Genomic DNA, 14,778 nt, shown 5'->3' on the forward strand with positions numbered 1-14,778 from the left:
GGCAGCAACTGGGTCTTGGGTAGTGCTGGCTCCAGATGGCTTCAGAGACCCCATCACCTTCCAGGCTTCTGGCCAGCACTCAGCATCCCCAGGAGAAAGGGCCATGTGGCATGTTTTGGAGTCAGGGGTTGGTTCTCTGTCTCATAGATGTTTGGAAGTTGGGGGTCATCCATGCTGAGCCAAGCCCAGTGGTCAAGCACTTCTGATCTCCTGCCCACCAGAGACAAGGAGACATAGCAGTGTCCTTGACCCCCAGGCCCTGGGAGGGAAGGCATCGGCAGCTAAGGTCCAGAGGCTCCACCGTCCCCCCCCCCCCAGTAGGAAAATGCCCTCAAGGGGCTATATGGCCCCACTGATATATGCAAACCCACCAAGCCCTGTTTGTCCCCGCCTGTGCCCAGGCTGGCTCTGCCCCTTCCTCTAGCATGTACACTCTGCCGCGGACATCTTACAGGCCATGTGTGTGGGCGCCCTCAATGGGCAGGGGTGGGCGGCTCAGGGCACACTTTGCGGTCCTGCCCCATCCTTTGGCGCGGACGCTTTTGTCTTTGTATCTTTGCATCCTTTGTAATGAAACATAATAAAAATCCAATGTTTTCGTCTTTGCTTCCTTCCAGTTTTTCCTTCCCTGCTGTCCCTTGGGGGTGGGCATGGCAGAGGCCTCTGGCATGAGCCTCGGCCCCTCTGAAGAGACCCTGCACACCAGGCTGGAGGAGAGATTCTTAAACTTGGGGCAGTGGCTGAGAACCTCACCTCCCAGAATTCCAGGTCAGACACTGCAGTGAGGGTCTCAGCTCACCCATAGCTGGGATTGCAGCCAGTAACAAAAAATGGATGTGATGCACCAGCAGACCTGGGGACTGGATAGTCCCCAGCAGGTCACTGGGCTCTGGCCTGCCAGGAAGGGGTGTTAGCAGCAGCTGGAGCTATAGGTTCCCACTGGCCAAGGTATCACTTTGGGATCCCTTGGCCCAGCCCTCCCCCAGTGGTCTATCCCTACCATCTCTCCCTATAGCAGAGACCACAGCCACCACTTCCCTGCACCACTTTATTTTGTCCTCTCTGAGCTCTTGCTTTCCCCCAGGCCAGCTGTTCCTCTGGGCTGGGTGCTGAGCCCCCACCCAGACACAGTCCCCACCCCAGGTCCTCTAGCAGCAGGTCCCCACCCCAGTCCCTAGGCCCGCCGCAGCTGGTGAGTCTCGTAGTCCTCCGGAATGGTATCTGCAGAAAGAGGGCAGGAGGCAGATTAGGGGGGCTGGTCGGGGGCATGTGGGGCAGTCCCGACCAGTGTCCCCACATGCCCTCAACTTACCATTGCAGCGGTACCGCAGGTTTGCCCAGATGATATTCTCTTGGGAGAAGCAGAAGACCCCCAGACGGCCACCCCGCATGGTCGTGTCCAAGATAACGTTGCTGTCAGCCACCAGCTCAGGGCCCTCATAGAATCGCACCCTGAGGGTCAGAGACAGTGATGCCCTCCTCCCTGTACCCCATGACTGGGCTGCACTCAGAGGTGCCTATTGGCTTCAAAGCAGGTTGGGCCCCTCACCTGGGTGGGCCTCAGTTTCCCTGTGTGAGGATGGACACCAAGGGCTCTGCACACAGGAGGTGCTAAGCAGAGCATCTGGGCTTCCTAACAGCACGGATCAAGAATTAAGAAATGTGGATAAGGCTCCACCTTCTAACTGAGACTCCACTGTGTACTGCCTAGCACAGATTCATCCTGACTGCCCCATATCATTCTTGTACAGACAAGGGAACTGAAGCCCAGAGGCCTTCACTCCTGCAGCTAGGGCAGAGCAGGGACTCCCACACAGGCCTGTGGGTCCCTAGCCTAGTCCACTGGCAGAGAATGGGGTCCCCACCTGATGTAGCCCACTTGGGGCCGGTGCTGCAGGAACCAGCGGTAGGATGTCTTGTCCTTCCAGCCCACGTTGCGGGGGTCCTTCCACAGCAGCCGCACCTGAGATGCTGTGTCCCCAGTGTGCCATAGAGCATTCCGCAGCTGCTCCCCAGGGCCTGTGGAGGATTTCACTGCCTGCCAACACCCAGGGAAAGGGGGGTCAGAGACCTCACAGGCCACTGGGGAACCCTAGAACCCTACCTGGGAAGTTGCGAGTGGTGGAGCATTGGGAGAGGCTGGATAGGAGACTCACAAGAAACATTCTTGGGGAGCCAAATGGGGACTTGGGAATATAGGTCATGGGGACAGCAGTGTGTCTGGAGGGTTCATGAGAGGATTTGAGAGTCTAGAAAGGTTTGAGGTCTGGAAGATTTGGGGGGATCTGCATGAGAATTTGATGATCTATATGTTTGTCCATGGAATAAATGAGTCTAGAGGATTTGAGGAATTTGCTGGAGGATTTCGGCAATATACTGGGGCCTGGGGGGTCTGCAGGAAGACTTGGAAACTAAGGGGAAATTTGGAGCACTGTGAGAGGGTGTGGGGCTCCAAAGGAAGAATAGAGGGAACCCAGGGTATGTTTGAGGCCTTGTAGGACTGGAGAGGATTTCAGGTCTGTGGAAATTCAGGGGAGCTTTGAGATCTGTAGTGTGAGGCTAGGAGGCTGCAAAGGCATTTGGGTGGTCTGTGGGCAGGGCCCGGGCACCTTGAGCTGGATGCCTGGTTCAGCCACAGCACGGAAGGGGTTTGCCTGCCAGTATGTTTGCTCCATCTGCTTCCACATGACCACATAGAAGCTGGAGCTGTCCTGGTAGCCAAAGATGAAGCCTGCATAGTCGTCATCTGTTGCCGTGTTCACATGGAAGGTGCCCTCAAAGTCCACACCGTTGAAGGCGGTGTAACCTGGGGAGGGAGAGAGAGGAGCAATGGTGCTTTGCAACACTAGACCCCACCTGTGGACCTTCCCTCCAGAGTCCAAATCTGCCCTCTGGACCCAAATTTCTCCAGATCAGCCCTATCCACACACCCTCAGCCCAGGAAGGGCCACGCGGATCTACCATTGGTCACACTCCTCCAAAGTCCAGGCCCACTCTAGCCCCTCCCTCCTCTGGCCACTGCTGGCTTCCAGCACAGCCATGCTCTTCCTCGCTTCTCACCGACAGCCAGGCCCGGGTCACTGTTCATCGTCTGCACGATCTCCATCCCCTAATGTGGTCAAAGAAAGTTGAGTCTCAGGCTGGCTGTGGACGTCATGGCTCCCTGTCCCAGCTTAGGCCCCGCAGTGGAGAGTCTGGGCTCCTCTCTTCCCCCATATGGGCCCTGCCCCTACCTGGTTGAGAACCACCCAGTTTGGGTCAATCTGTGCATCACCCTCCGGGTCCAGGACGACCGTCTGGAAAGCCCGGAAGTCAGTAAGGGTGACCTCGGCATTCTCCGGACACACGTCTATCTTGTCTACCACCTTGTCTGCATCGAAGTCGCCCTGGCACACGTCTCCCACGCCGTTCCCTGAAAGGAGGTGGGCGATCCCCCCGCATGGTGGAATCAGCGCTAGGCCCCGCCTCATGTCAAGCCACACCCACCCTAGACACCGCCCATGCCCACAGCAACCTCTGACACGTTTTAGCCCACCTAGGCCCCTCCCCAGTGGCCCCACCTTGGCCCCGCCTCCACTAGAGGCCCCACCCCCGTCGTACTGTCGGCGTCCTCCTGGCCAGGATTGGACACCAGGCGGCAGTTATCCCGACTGTCGGGCACTCCGTCATTGTCGTCGTCTTCGTCACAGGCGTCACCCTGGCCGTCGTGGTCTGAGTCTTGCTGAGCACTGTTTGGCACCGTGGGGCAGTTGTCCATAGAGTCCTGGTGCCCATCCCCATCCCTAGAGTGGGTAGAGGTAGGACAGAGAAACAATGAGATCCCCAGAGGGTTTTGTTAGGGACAGCTGACACCCACCTCAGGTGGTCTCCTTACTGGTCTTGATCACTGTCACAAGCATCTCCCACAAAGTCGTGGTCCACATCACTCTAGGTGGGGGGGAAGAGGACAAGAGTCAACAATGATGGCAGAAGAACTCAGAACCCACTCACCCCCAGCTGCATAGTCAAGATCCTCCTGACTCCAAGGAAACTCCCCACCCTCGTCCCTGCTGAGACTGGGAGGTCATTCATCTGGTAGGGTGGGATGCTCAAAGCTGGGCTGTGATGAGACTAAGCCAGCCTGGGGCTCACCCAGGGGTGGAAGAAGATGGAGGAGCCAAGTATGGCTTGCCCTCACCTGATCCTGGTTGCTCTTCTGGGGACAGTTGTCACAAGCATCCCCTATACTATCACCATCACTGTCCTTCTGGTCTGAGTTGGGTGTCCTGGGACAGTTGTCCACTGGGTTTCGGATCCCTTCAGGAACCATAGGGACAAAACAGGAATCCCATGATTGAGACTGGGCCAGAATGGCTTCATCAGGACAGTTTAATGGTGACTTAAATGGATGACTGGTGAGGGGACTGGCTCTCACTCTCAGGGGCAGCTCAGCTGGGTGCCCTGTGTGTATGCCACTCAGATCTATGCTCCCAGATGTAAAATGGCACCTTCCAGCCCCCAAACCCAAGCTCATATCTCTGTCCTTTTACTTTATACCTGCAGGGCACCTTCCCCTCCAAACGTCCCTGCCTTTTCCCCAGCCTTGCAGCCTTGAAAGCGTTTTTCTGCCTGCCCCAGCCTGGTCCATGATCCCTGGTCCAGGGTGCCCTTGGTGAGGTTACTGATCCAGATTCCAAGACCCACCTAGCCCTGCACTGGAGCTAAAGCCAGCCTTTCAGTGCCTGCCACCTCTTCCCAACCCATCCCCATGCTCACGATCGCCATCGATGTCATCATCGCAGGCGTCACCCCTGCCGTCCTGGTCTGTGTCTTTCTGGTCATCATTTTTCTGAGATGCGCAGTTGTCGCATGCATCTCCCCACTTGTCGCCGTCTGTGTTGCGCTGGTCTGGGTTCCTCACCAGAGGGCAGTTGTCCTGGGGAACAGGGTGGGTTATGAATGGTCAGTTTTAAAGAGGCATAAGTCACTCCCAGAACGCCTCATTTGCAAGACCCCGCCTCCTCTCCAGGGAACCCCTCACCCCTCTTGGACTTCTGAGACCACGCCACCCACCCAAACCACACCCCACCCAGTCTCTCCCAGGCTCTGCCCATAGCCCCACCCCCTCATTGGGGACCCCGTCCCCGTCGGCATCTGGGTCACAGGCGTCTCCAATGCCATCGCGGTCCACATCCTCCTGTCCTGAGTTGGGGACCGTCCTGCAGTTGTCCTAGGGGCGGGGACAGCGGGAGTGAAAAGCGGGACCAGGTAGTCCCACCTGCCTTCCTTCCTGGTCACACCCCTCTCTGATCCCGCCTACCTTGCGACACTGCCGTTCCGGGCACCGCAGCTTCTCGTCTGGGAAGCCGTCCAGATCGGTGTCGCGTCCACAGAGGATCCCGTTGCCCGCCCAGCCGACCGCGCACTGCGAGGGAGAGTAAGTGAGTGGCCCGTGAGTGATCACTCCCCGAAGCCTTCTTTCAGGCTCTCCAGCCCGCACTCACCACGCAGGACCGCGAGCCGTCGCGCTCCAGGACACAGTCGGCCTTCTCATGGCACTGACTGGGCGAGCCGTCCGGGCAGAGGCGCTGTTCGCGCCGGCGGCAGCCAGATGCCTGGTCGCCCACGAAGCCGGGCTGGCACGGGCCGCACTGGAACGAGCCCTGCGTCCAAGGTGCAGGCGGTTAGCACCCGCTACCTACCCCATCTCTCCAACTCCCGCCATCCTTCAGTTCCTTTCTGGCAGGCTTACCCGGGTGTTGATGCACACGGAGTTGGGGACGCAATTATGTTGGCTGGTCTCACACTCGTTAATGTCCGTGCAAATCTAGGAAAGGGGTACTCACAGGCCACCGCCCTACCTCCCACTGGTCCACATCTTCTCTTAATCCTCCCTCACCCCTCCATAGTGCCCTAACTCCACATCAGCCCTGACGCAGCTGACCCTTCCCCACCTCTCCTTCTGGAGCCAAGCTGGAAAAAGGTACCAGGCTGCAGGACGAGTTTACTGAACAAAATGGGTCCCTCCTTCCCTTCTACTGCAAAAGTGCCCTCCCCCGCCCCTTACCTGCTTGTTGGCCTTGGCGAAGGCCAGCCCCACGCCCTGATGGGTGGGGCCGCTGTACCCGGGCGGGCAAGCCTCACAGCGGAAGCCGGGGCTGGTGTTGATGCAGCGGACACGGGGGAAGCAGGGGTGAGCGTTGCACTGGGGGATGAGGAGCCACGGAGTCAGAGGATTCCCAATTGGGCCTCGACAGCCTTGCCTCAGGGGATCCCGTATTTGAAAACTTCAAGGGCCGTCAGCCAGCACTTAGAGTGGGATGGCACGTGGGGCAGAGACGATCGTCCCAGGGATCAGATGAGATTTTGCCTTGATGGTGGCATAAGCGCGACTGGGCTTTGAGAGGGGTACTACTGGAGGGGATTGTTCCCTTGCAGGCGGGGGTTGGGATTACGAGGGCGGGCATCCCCAGCCGACCGGGGTAGTGGCCGTCGGGGCGTGCGTGAGAGGCGGTGGTGGGGTCGCCCGGCGGGGTGCAACCTGGCAGTGGAAGGATCGTTCACATTGGCGACCCCCTGCTGTGAGGAACGTAATTGGGACGGACTACCCCCTGTAATGAGGGAGTTGTCGGGGTGGGTGTCACTAGCGATGGAGAGGGATGTCCCGGCCGGCGTCCGGGTTGGTGACCGGAATGGTCCGAGTGGACGTCCCCCAGAGGTGGGAAAGTCGTCCGCGAGTGTGCCCCTGGGAGTAGGAGGCTCACTCGTTGGAGCCAGCACCTCCACTGGAGGATGGGGTAGCTTGGGTTGCCGGAGGCTGTTGGGTGGTGGTAGAGAGGATCGTCAGGGCAGTGGGGTGTCAGGGCCGGCGCACCTCGTTGACGTCGGTGCAGTACGAGCCGTTGCCCGTGAAGCCCTCAGGGCAGGGGCCACAGCGCGCGCCACTGGACGTCTGCGTGCAGGCCACTCCGGGAAAGCAGAATCCCGGCGCGCAGTGCAGCAGGGGCCGCACGCTCAGGCCGGGGGTATGCGCCGGCTGCATCCCTGCGGGGGCGGGGCAAGGCTTATATTAGCCACGCCTAGGGAGGAGCCTATAGGGACCACGCCCCCGAGTCGAGGGCGGTCCCTCTCCACAAGGCAAGACTACACGCTCTGCCACCCAGCACTCTGCCAACTCCACCTCTCCAGTCTATCAGCGTCTCCCGCGCGGTCCTCTTTTCCACCTCTCCCCTCAGAGTCTGTCTGCTTCCCTACATCTCACTTATGGCCTGTCTCTGTTTCCCCTCCCTGATCATTTCTTTCTGGCTCTTTCTTCCCATCTCTTGTCTCTTCCTCCCGTTCATTCCCTGCCGCCCCAGCCATGCCTACCACACGCGTCACACTCCATCACTGTGTTTTTCAGGAACGTGATCTCCTTGACCTGCGGGAGTTGGGTGGGGATCAGCAGCGCTCCATGCCTCTCCTACTCCCTGGGATCTCCTTTCTCCCTGCCCGGGACTCACTTTCCACACTTCAGTATACACCGCCCCCCCCCCCAATCCCTCTCCCTTTCCCTATTTCCCTAAGCCTCTCTTGTCTGGGACTCCGTACTTCCAGACCCTCTATTCTTCCAGCTCCTCTTCTCCTTTCCCGGAACCCAGGATCTCTCTCCCCTCCCCTACACTCCCTGTCCGCCAACCTCGCACCTGCTGCCTCAGCAGCTCTCGTACATCCTGGAGCGCCGCGTTGGTCTCCTGCAACTCGCGCAGCATTTGCGGGGCCAAGTCTGAGCCTGCATCGACAGGGGGCGCTGATGAGGCTCCTGGGACCCCGCCACCGTCCCCCTGCTGCCCCAGCTGTCGCGGGGATCTCCGACGCCACTCGGCTCCTCCAGCCTGCTTTCTCCGCCCCACGTCCCAGCGAACAGTCCGGGAGCAGCCCCAAGGGGCGGGGACCCCAGGCCTTTCATGGGTCTTTTTGCCCGTTTGGGGACTGGGGGCACAGCGTGGGCACTAAAGCGGCTTACCTAGAGGGATCTGACCCTGGCCGGACACCCCAAGGAATGTCAAGGTGAGCAGGAGAACGCAGGCGGCGGTCGGGGCCATGGTGGCAGTGGGGCGCTGGATGGAGTCTCGCTTTCTGCCGCCCACGAGGCCCGCGGGGCCTATTTATCCCCGCGGTACGGCCAGCCCCCAGGACGGCCCACCGCAGTCCTGCCCAGCGTCCAGCCGCAAGGTAAACAGAGGGCCCTGGCCTCTGCGTTCAGGACCCCGCCCGGACTGTCCGGCGGAGTTGCCGGTGAGTGAATTGGACAGGGTAAGGAAACTGAGTCGGGGGGACCCGTGGAGAGGGCTGGAGGGGCGGAGAGTCAGGTGAGACCACCCCCTTCCCCGCCCTTTCATCCACTTATTTATTGAGAGCTTGATGTGTGTCCAGCCAGGGATACAGATGCAAACAAAGTGGGCTCTGAGGCAGCCTCTGGACTCACATTTGGGGACATGAAGTCACTAGAGTCTGAAGGTTTAGGACTTACCCTCTGGGTCAACCTGACTGGCCCTCCACTCCCTCCTCACTTGCTTCCAAGCCAGGTAAATGACGTCTGTGTCTTAGCTTTCTCTCTTACACAATGGAGGTAATAAGTTAATGATGATTATTACTGGAGAGCTGGGGACCAGCTGGTAAGGATGGGGACCATGCCAGGGGTCTGCCCCTGGGTCCCCCACTCTTGAGGGTTGCAAGTGACTCTTCCCACCTCATTGCTAGATTGCTGGTGGTTTCCACCTTCTTTATGATCCTTTGGCTAGTGGGTGTGGGGGGGTATGACACCAGACTGACACCTCTCTGAGCTTCTGTTGTCTGATTTGCAAATTGGAACACCCTCAGGAGCTCTGCCTTTGCAGTCTCCTCTGCCTGGAACACCCTTCCCTGGCTGTGGAGTGTGGATGGGGGATTGCTGCGTGGAGATCCACTCAGCTTTTCAATCTGTGCAATGGGGTGTGAGCCCCCTCAGAGGGTAGCAAGTTAAAGGCTCTGGCAGGAGAAGGTCCAATGGGGGCTCAGGCTTCTGTTTGTCAAGGCTGTGCCATGCCTTCCAAGCTGTGCTCCAACTGCTGTGGGAACAGTCTGTAATAAAAATAAAAATCACTGCTAATCGGGAAAATTGTCCCTCCCAGGCCAGTCATGCTCTAGAGCTTCAAAACACCTTGACCTCCCGGAATTGGTTAACCCTCTCCACCCCTGTTTTCCAGTACTCACAGCCTCAATACTATAGACAGGGACACTGAGGCCAAGAGGAGTGGCCTAAGGTCAAGGCACAGGGCAAGAGTGAAGCCAGAGTCATAGCCAGATCTGATTTCCTGGGAGGCTACAGAGAAGTCACCGATGGGTTCCTGGAGGAGCTGACCAGGAGACATAAGGAAAGAGAGGACTCAGATCAGTGCAGGGAAAGATAGGACTGAGTTCATACTTTGGATGAGGAGAAATGTGTGGAACCTGGAGGTGGAGAAATTTCCAGGCATTCATTATTCCATACATGTGCATTGATTACTTACAATGTGTCATGTCCTGTGCTGGGCACTGAGGACACAGAAGGAGCAAGCTAGACACAGCCCTTCCTTCATGGGAAACCCAAATTGGTGGGGAGCTACACAATCCCCCAGTAGGGCCATGGTTGTGATGGGGGGGACACAGGAAATAGTAGGGAGCCCTGAGGAGATGACCCAGTTGAAGGGGGTAGGAGAAAGACAGGATGGGCTTCTGGAGGAGAAGGAAACACCAAGCTGGGACCTGGAAGAAGAGGAAAACAGTAAAGAGATAGTAGAAAGGTGTTCCAGGTAGAGGGAAGAGCAGAGGCAGAGGCCCTGAGGCAAGAATGAGCCTGGTCTGCTAGATGGATAAACTTCAGGGTGACAAGATCTTGGGGATTAGGGAGAAGCGGGAGATTAGGATGTGCCAGTATTGTGGGACTCAAGCTGTCTTCCAAGGCAATGGGGAAACATAGGTGAGTGAAGAAGGGGGCAGGCCTGGAAAGAGAGGCTAGATGGGAGCAGCCGACCCCAGCCTGGTCGTTTCCAGTGAAGCTCATTCTCTGACAGTGCCTGCCCTGCCTGCTGCCTATGTTGGGGCCATGAGCTCACCTCCTGTTTTCCTTGGCGTCCAGCACACCTGGGGGCCACTCCCGACCAGTCCTGGAATTCTCAGGATAGCCACAGCTCTGGCAGGGCTTGTGGGGCTGGCATGTGCTGTGTGGAGTTAGGACAAGTGACATGGAAGCCAGGCTCCTGCCATAGGCCAGGCACAGGGCTGGGGCTTGGATACACGTGGCCTTATCCGTGGCTAGGCTATGGGGATATGTAGAGGAAGGGCATTCCAGGAAGAGGGCACTGCAAAGGCAGAGGTCTTGAGGGTGTCCCAATTTGCAAATCAGACATCAGAAGCCCAGAGAGGGGTTAGTCTGGTGTCATGCTTCTGTCTTCTGGGTCCCACAAGCCCTCTTATGCCCCTTCCAGGTAGCAGGCTCTTCCTTCTGTGCTACACTGGCACACTGCTACACTATTACAGAATAACTCTCTCTAGGTGTCCTTCTATGTTGTACAAGGACAAGCCCCCTGCCTCATACAACCATCTCCATCCTTCAAGGTCCAGCTATGAAACCTCCTCTAGTGATCCCAGAGGGGAAGAGGGGCTCCCAAAGGCCTTTGCTGGTGCGGAAAGGGCAGGTTGGGTTGGAGGGTTTGGTAAGCTGGGATGGCCCCCCCATGAGTAGTGTAATATTGTTATTATTATAATTAATGTTGCATCATTGCTATTAACAGTAGTAAGCCCTGGCACTTCTGTACTTGATACAGCAGGGAAGATAGGGACCACATGGTCTGGGTTCAAATGTCAGCCAAGCATGGCCTTGCTGTGTGACTTAGAGCAAATTGCTTAACCTCTCTGTACCTTGGTTTTCCTCACCTGTAAAATGGGGGTGATCATTGTTGAAAGGATTAAATGAGCTGACCCATGGGAATCCTTGAACCCAGTACCCAGCCCCAACATTAGCCTGCTTATATAATATGAAACTTACACACAGGTGGTGCACGGTGGCTCATACCTGTAATCCTACCATGTTTCCCCGAAAATAAGACCTACCCCCAAAATAAGCCCTAGCAGGATTTCTATGCATTTGTTAAATATAAGCCCTACCCCAATAATAAGACCTAGTGGTCCATAGCCACACTATGCATTTCAGTGCAAAGCAGTAAGGAAGACTGGAATATCTTTTATCTACCACAGCTCCTTTCTCTGAGCTGTTCACACTTGCACGGGTGTGCGTGTGGTAACCGTGGTTGCAGGCATCCTATTGCGCACATGTGAACGGCTAGGGGAAAGAAGTTCATGCATCACTAGTGCCAGCCCCACCAACAAGGTTGGCTCCCCCTGTCAGGTTCCAGAAGAAGATGACTTAACTATATTTGTATAAATGTGGATTGTTGTATTATACTTAATAAAAATAAGCCATCCCCTGAAAATAAGCCCTAGTGTGTCTTCTTGAGAAAAAATAAATATAAGACAGAGTCTTATTTTTGGGGAAACACGATAGCACTCTGGGAGGCCAAGGAGGGTGAATTGCCTAAGCCCCTGAGTTTGAGACCAGCCTAAGACAGAGGGGGACCTTGTTCCTAAAAAATAGTTGGACATTGTGGCGGGTGCCTGTAGTCCCAGTTACTTGGGAAGCTGAGGCAAGAAAGTCACTTGAGCCCAAGAGTTTGAGGTTGCTATGAGCTATGACGCCACAGCACACAGCAAGGGCAACAAGGTGAGACTCTGTCTCAAAAAAAAAAAAGAAACATATACGAGGTGTCACTTACATCTGAGATCATTCTTATTCATAATTTACTCAGAGGGGAGATAAGACAGCCTGAGGTCACACAGCCAGAATCAGAACTGGAGGATACAAGGCATCCCCTGCCCCAAGCCTTTCACACCCACCATCCCTGCCTTTGCACAGAATCCAGACAAGAAATGCTGGCCTGAGCCCCTCATTAACAGTAATGCCTCTGCTGCCTGGGACTCCTGGCCTGAGCCTTTGGCAGGCGCACCAGCCAGCCTGCCTTCCCACCACACCAGGCCCAGTGGTTTCAGGAGGCCAGCCAGGCTAGGGAAGAGGCACTGGTGCCTGCATGATGGGGCCCCTGGGTCCCTTTCAGGCAGACGCCTACTGGGCCAGGAGACGTGTGGGCGCCCCCAGCTCTCTGCCTCCTGCCTGGTTGCCTCCCCTTGTGAATCCAGAGGGAAAGTATGTTGGGAAGGCAACTGCCCTGTCCTGGGCGGGCCAGCCACAGGCCCTGGGTCTGGGGAATTCATCAGGGCAGCAAGGGAGGGCCTCTTGGCTACCTCTGCATCCTCAGCCGAGAAGCCCAACCCATCATGCCTCAGACAGCCATACTGGATGCAGCTCTCCAGAAGGACCAAATGGTGGGGTAAGGGTGGAGATATTCCAGACACTAGAGTCTGGCAGAAGCATCCTGACTTGCTTGTGACCTCCAGCATGCTGCCTCCTCCCCTATTCTCTTTTTGTCCCTGCCTGTGCGAGTTTGAACTGGTCTGGGCTAACTAAAGACAACAATGACAACTGCACAAAAAATAGCCGGGCGTTGTGGTGGGACTACAAGCGTTGTGGGCGCCTGTAGTCCCAGTTACTTGGGAGGCTGAGGAGAGAGAATCCCTTAAGCCTAAGAGTTTGAGGTTGCTGCAAGCTGTGGTGCCATGGCACTCTACGGAGGGCAACGTAATGAGACTTTGTCTCAAAAAAAAAAAGGGGAGGAGGGCTCGGCACCTGTGGGTCAAGTGGCTGAGGTGCCAGCCACATACACCTGAGCTGGTGGGTTCAAATCCAGCCTGGGCCCGCCAAACAACAGTGACTGCTGCAACCAAAAAATAGCCGGCGTTGTGGCAGGCGCCTGTAATCCTAGCTACTTGGAAGGTGGTGGCAGGAGAATTGCTTGAGCCCAGGAGTTGGAGGTTGCTGTGATCTGTGATGTCACAGCACTCTACCCAGGGTGACAGCTTGAGGCTCTGTCTCAAAAAAAAAAAAAAAAAGGTTTGTTATAATGTAACTTGTTACTTCTTAAGGTTAGTGTAGTGAAGAGTTGCTATAGGAAAGAATTTCACTATGAACTGATTGGCGTCTCAAGATGAGGCATTCACTGGGTACTTATTTCTCCTCCCTCCCTTCTTTTCTTCTTTTCTTTCTTTCTTTCCTCTCTTTGAGACAGGGTATCACTCTGTTGCCCAGGCTGGAGTGCAATGGTGCAATCACAGCTCACTGCAACCTCAAACTCCTGGGCTCAAGTGATCCTCCCTCTTCAAGTTCTCAAGTAGCTGGTACTACAGAGGCACACTGTCATGCTAATTTTATTTTATTTGAGATACAGTCTCATTCAGTCTGCCCTGGTGTTGATTACCATGGCGTAATAGCTCACAGTCACCTCAAACTCTTGAACTGAAGTGATTCTCTTGCCTCAGCCTCCCCAGTAGTTGGGACCACAGGTGCCCACCACAACACCTGGCTAGATTTTTAGAGATGGGGTCTTACTCTTGCTCAGGCTGGTCTTGAACTCCTGAGCTCAAGCAATCCACCAGCTTTGGCCTCCCAGAGTGCTAGGATTATAGGAATGAGCCATCACACCCGGCCTCACCAAGCTAATTTTAAATTTTTAAAAAACTTTTTTGTAGGGCAGCGCCTATGGCTCAGTGGGTAGGGTGCCAGCCCCATATATCAAGGGTGGCAGGTTCGAACCCGACCCGGGCCAAACTGCAACAAAAAATAGCCGGGCGTTGTGATGGGCACCTGTAGTCCCAGCTACTCAAGAGGCTGAGGCAAGAGGATCCGCCTAAGCCCAAGAGTTGGAGGTTGCTGTGAGCTGTGATGCCACAGCACCCTACTGAGGGCAACAAAGTGAGACTGTTTCTTAAAAAAAAGATTTTTTTTTGTAGAGACAGGGTCTGCTTCTTGAGAATGATCGTACACAGCTCTCATCTTTATGATTTTCCAGGGATAACTAACTATGGTAAGAAGAACAAACACTCACATTTAATGAGAGTTTGTGCAGAACAGTAAAACAAGCTTGTGTTTGTGTTACTAGGGAGGAGAGCGCCTTCGGTGCTAACTGTAGGAGTTTTGTTCTCTCCCTCAGTCCCTGTGTGTAATGAAGTGAAAAAATGGAAATGCCTAAAATTTGCGCAATGTAACTGCAGCAGTAAAACCCAAAGTGGATCTTAACACTAAGAAATGATAAATACTTGAGGTGATAGACACCCTACTTATGTTGATTTGATTAATACACATTGCATGCCTATATCAAATAAATATGGACCCTGTTTTGGTACTTATAATGGACAACTGTTAGGTACTTATAATAATTAAAAATAAAAACTTAGGCTGGGCATGATGGCTCACGCCTGTAATCCTAGCACTCTGGGAGGCTGAGGTGGGCAGATCGCTTGAGCTCAGGAGTTTGAGACCAGCTTGAGCAAGAGGGAGACCCCGCTCTACTAAAAATAGAAAAGCTAGCCAAGGGTGGTGGTGTGCCTATAGTTCTAGCTACTCAGGAAGCTGAGACAGGAGGATCTCTTGAGTGTAGGAATTTGAGGTTGCAGTGAGCTGTGATGATGCCACTGCACTCTACATAGGGTGACAGAGTGAGACCCTATCTCAGGCGTCCTCAAACTATAGCCTGTGGGGCCACATGCAGCCCACTGAGGACATTTATCGGGCCTGCCAGGTGTTTTGCCACCGCTGCCTGTCCTGCTTAGCAGCTGACTCGTCCTGGGGCC

The 14,778-nt window shown here is 55.5% G+C and overlaps 1 protein-coding gene across 1 annotated transcript; it reads right to left on the reverse strand.

Annotated features, from left to right (window-relative positions):
• Window positions 1-1,174: 1,174 nt before the first annotated feature.
• On the reverse strand, window positions 1,175-8,063 carry COMP (cartilage oligomeric matrix protein). The gene is made up of 19 exons (XM_003796581.2): window positions 7,985-8,063; window positions 7,665-7,750; window positions 7,348-7,399; window positions 6,854-7,023; window positions 6,047-6,184; window positions 5,732-5,806; window positions 5,484-5,642; window positions 5,300-5,404; window positions 5,102-5,209; window positions 4,756-4,915; window positions 4,178-4,296; window positions 3,875-3,927; window positions 3,601-3,782; window positions 3,234-3,412; window positions 3,061-3,109; window positions 2,610-2,806; window positions 1,866-2,038; window positions 1,313-1,452; window positions 1,175-1,221 (listed from the first exon to the last, which is right to left on the reverse strand). Exons 1-19 carry the CDS (start codon window positions 8,061-8,063, stop codon window positions 1,175-1,177), a joined length of 2,271 nt encoding a protein of 756 aa, XP_003796629.1.
• Window positions 8,064-14,778: the final 6,715 nt, after the last annotated feature.

The sequence above is a fragment of the Otolemur garnettii genome, unplaced genomic scaffold, assembly GCF_000181295.1.
Source record: "Otolemur garnettii isolate 467f Iridium unplaced genomic scaffold, OtoGar3 scaffold00105, whole genome shotgun sequence".
Lineage (NCBI taxonomy): Eukaryota > Metazoa > Chordata > Mammalia > Primates > Galagidae > Otolemur > Otolemur garnettii.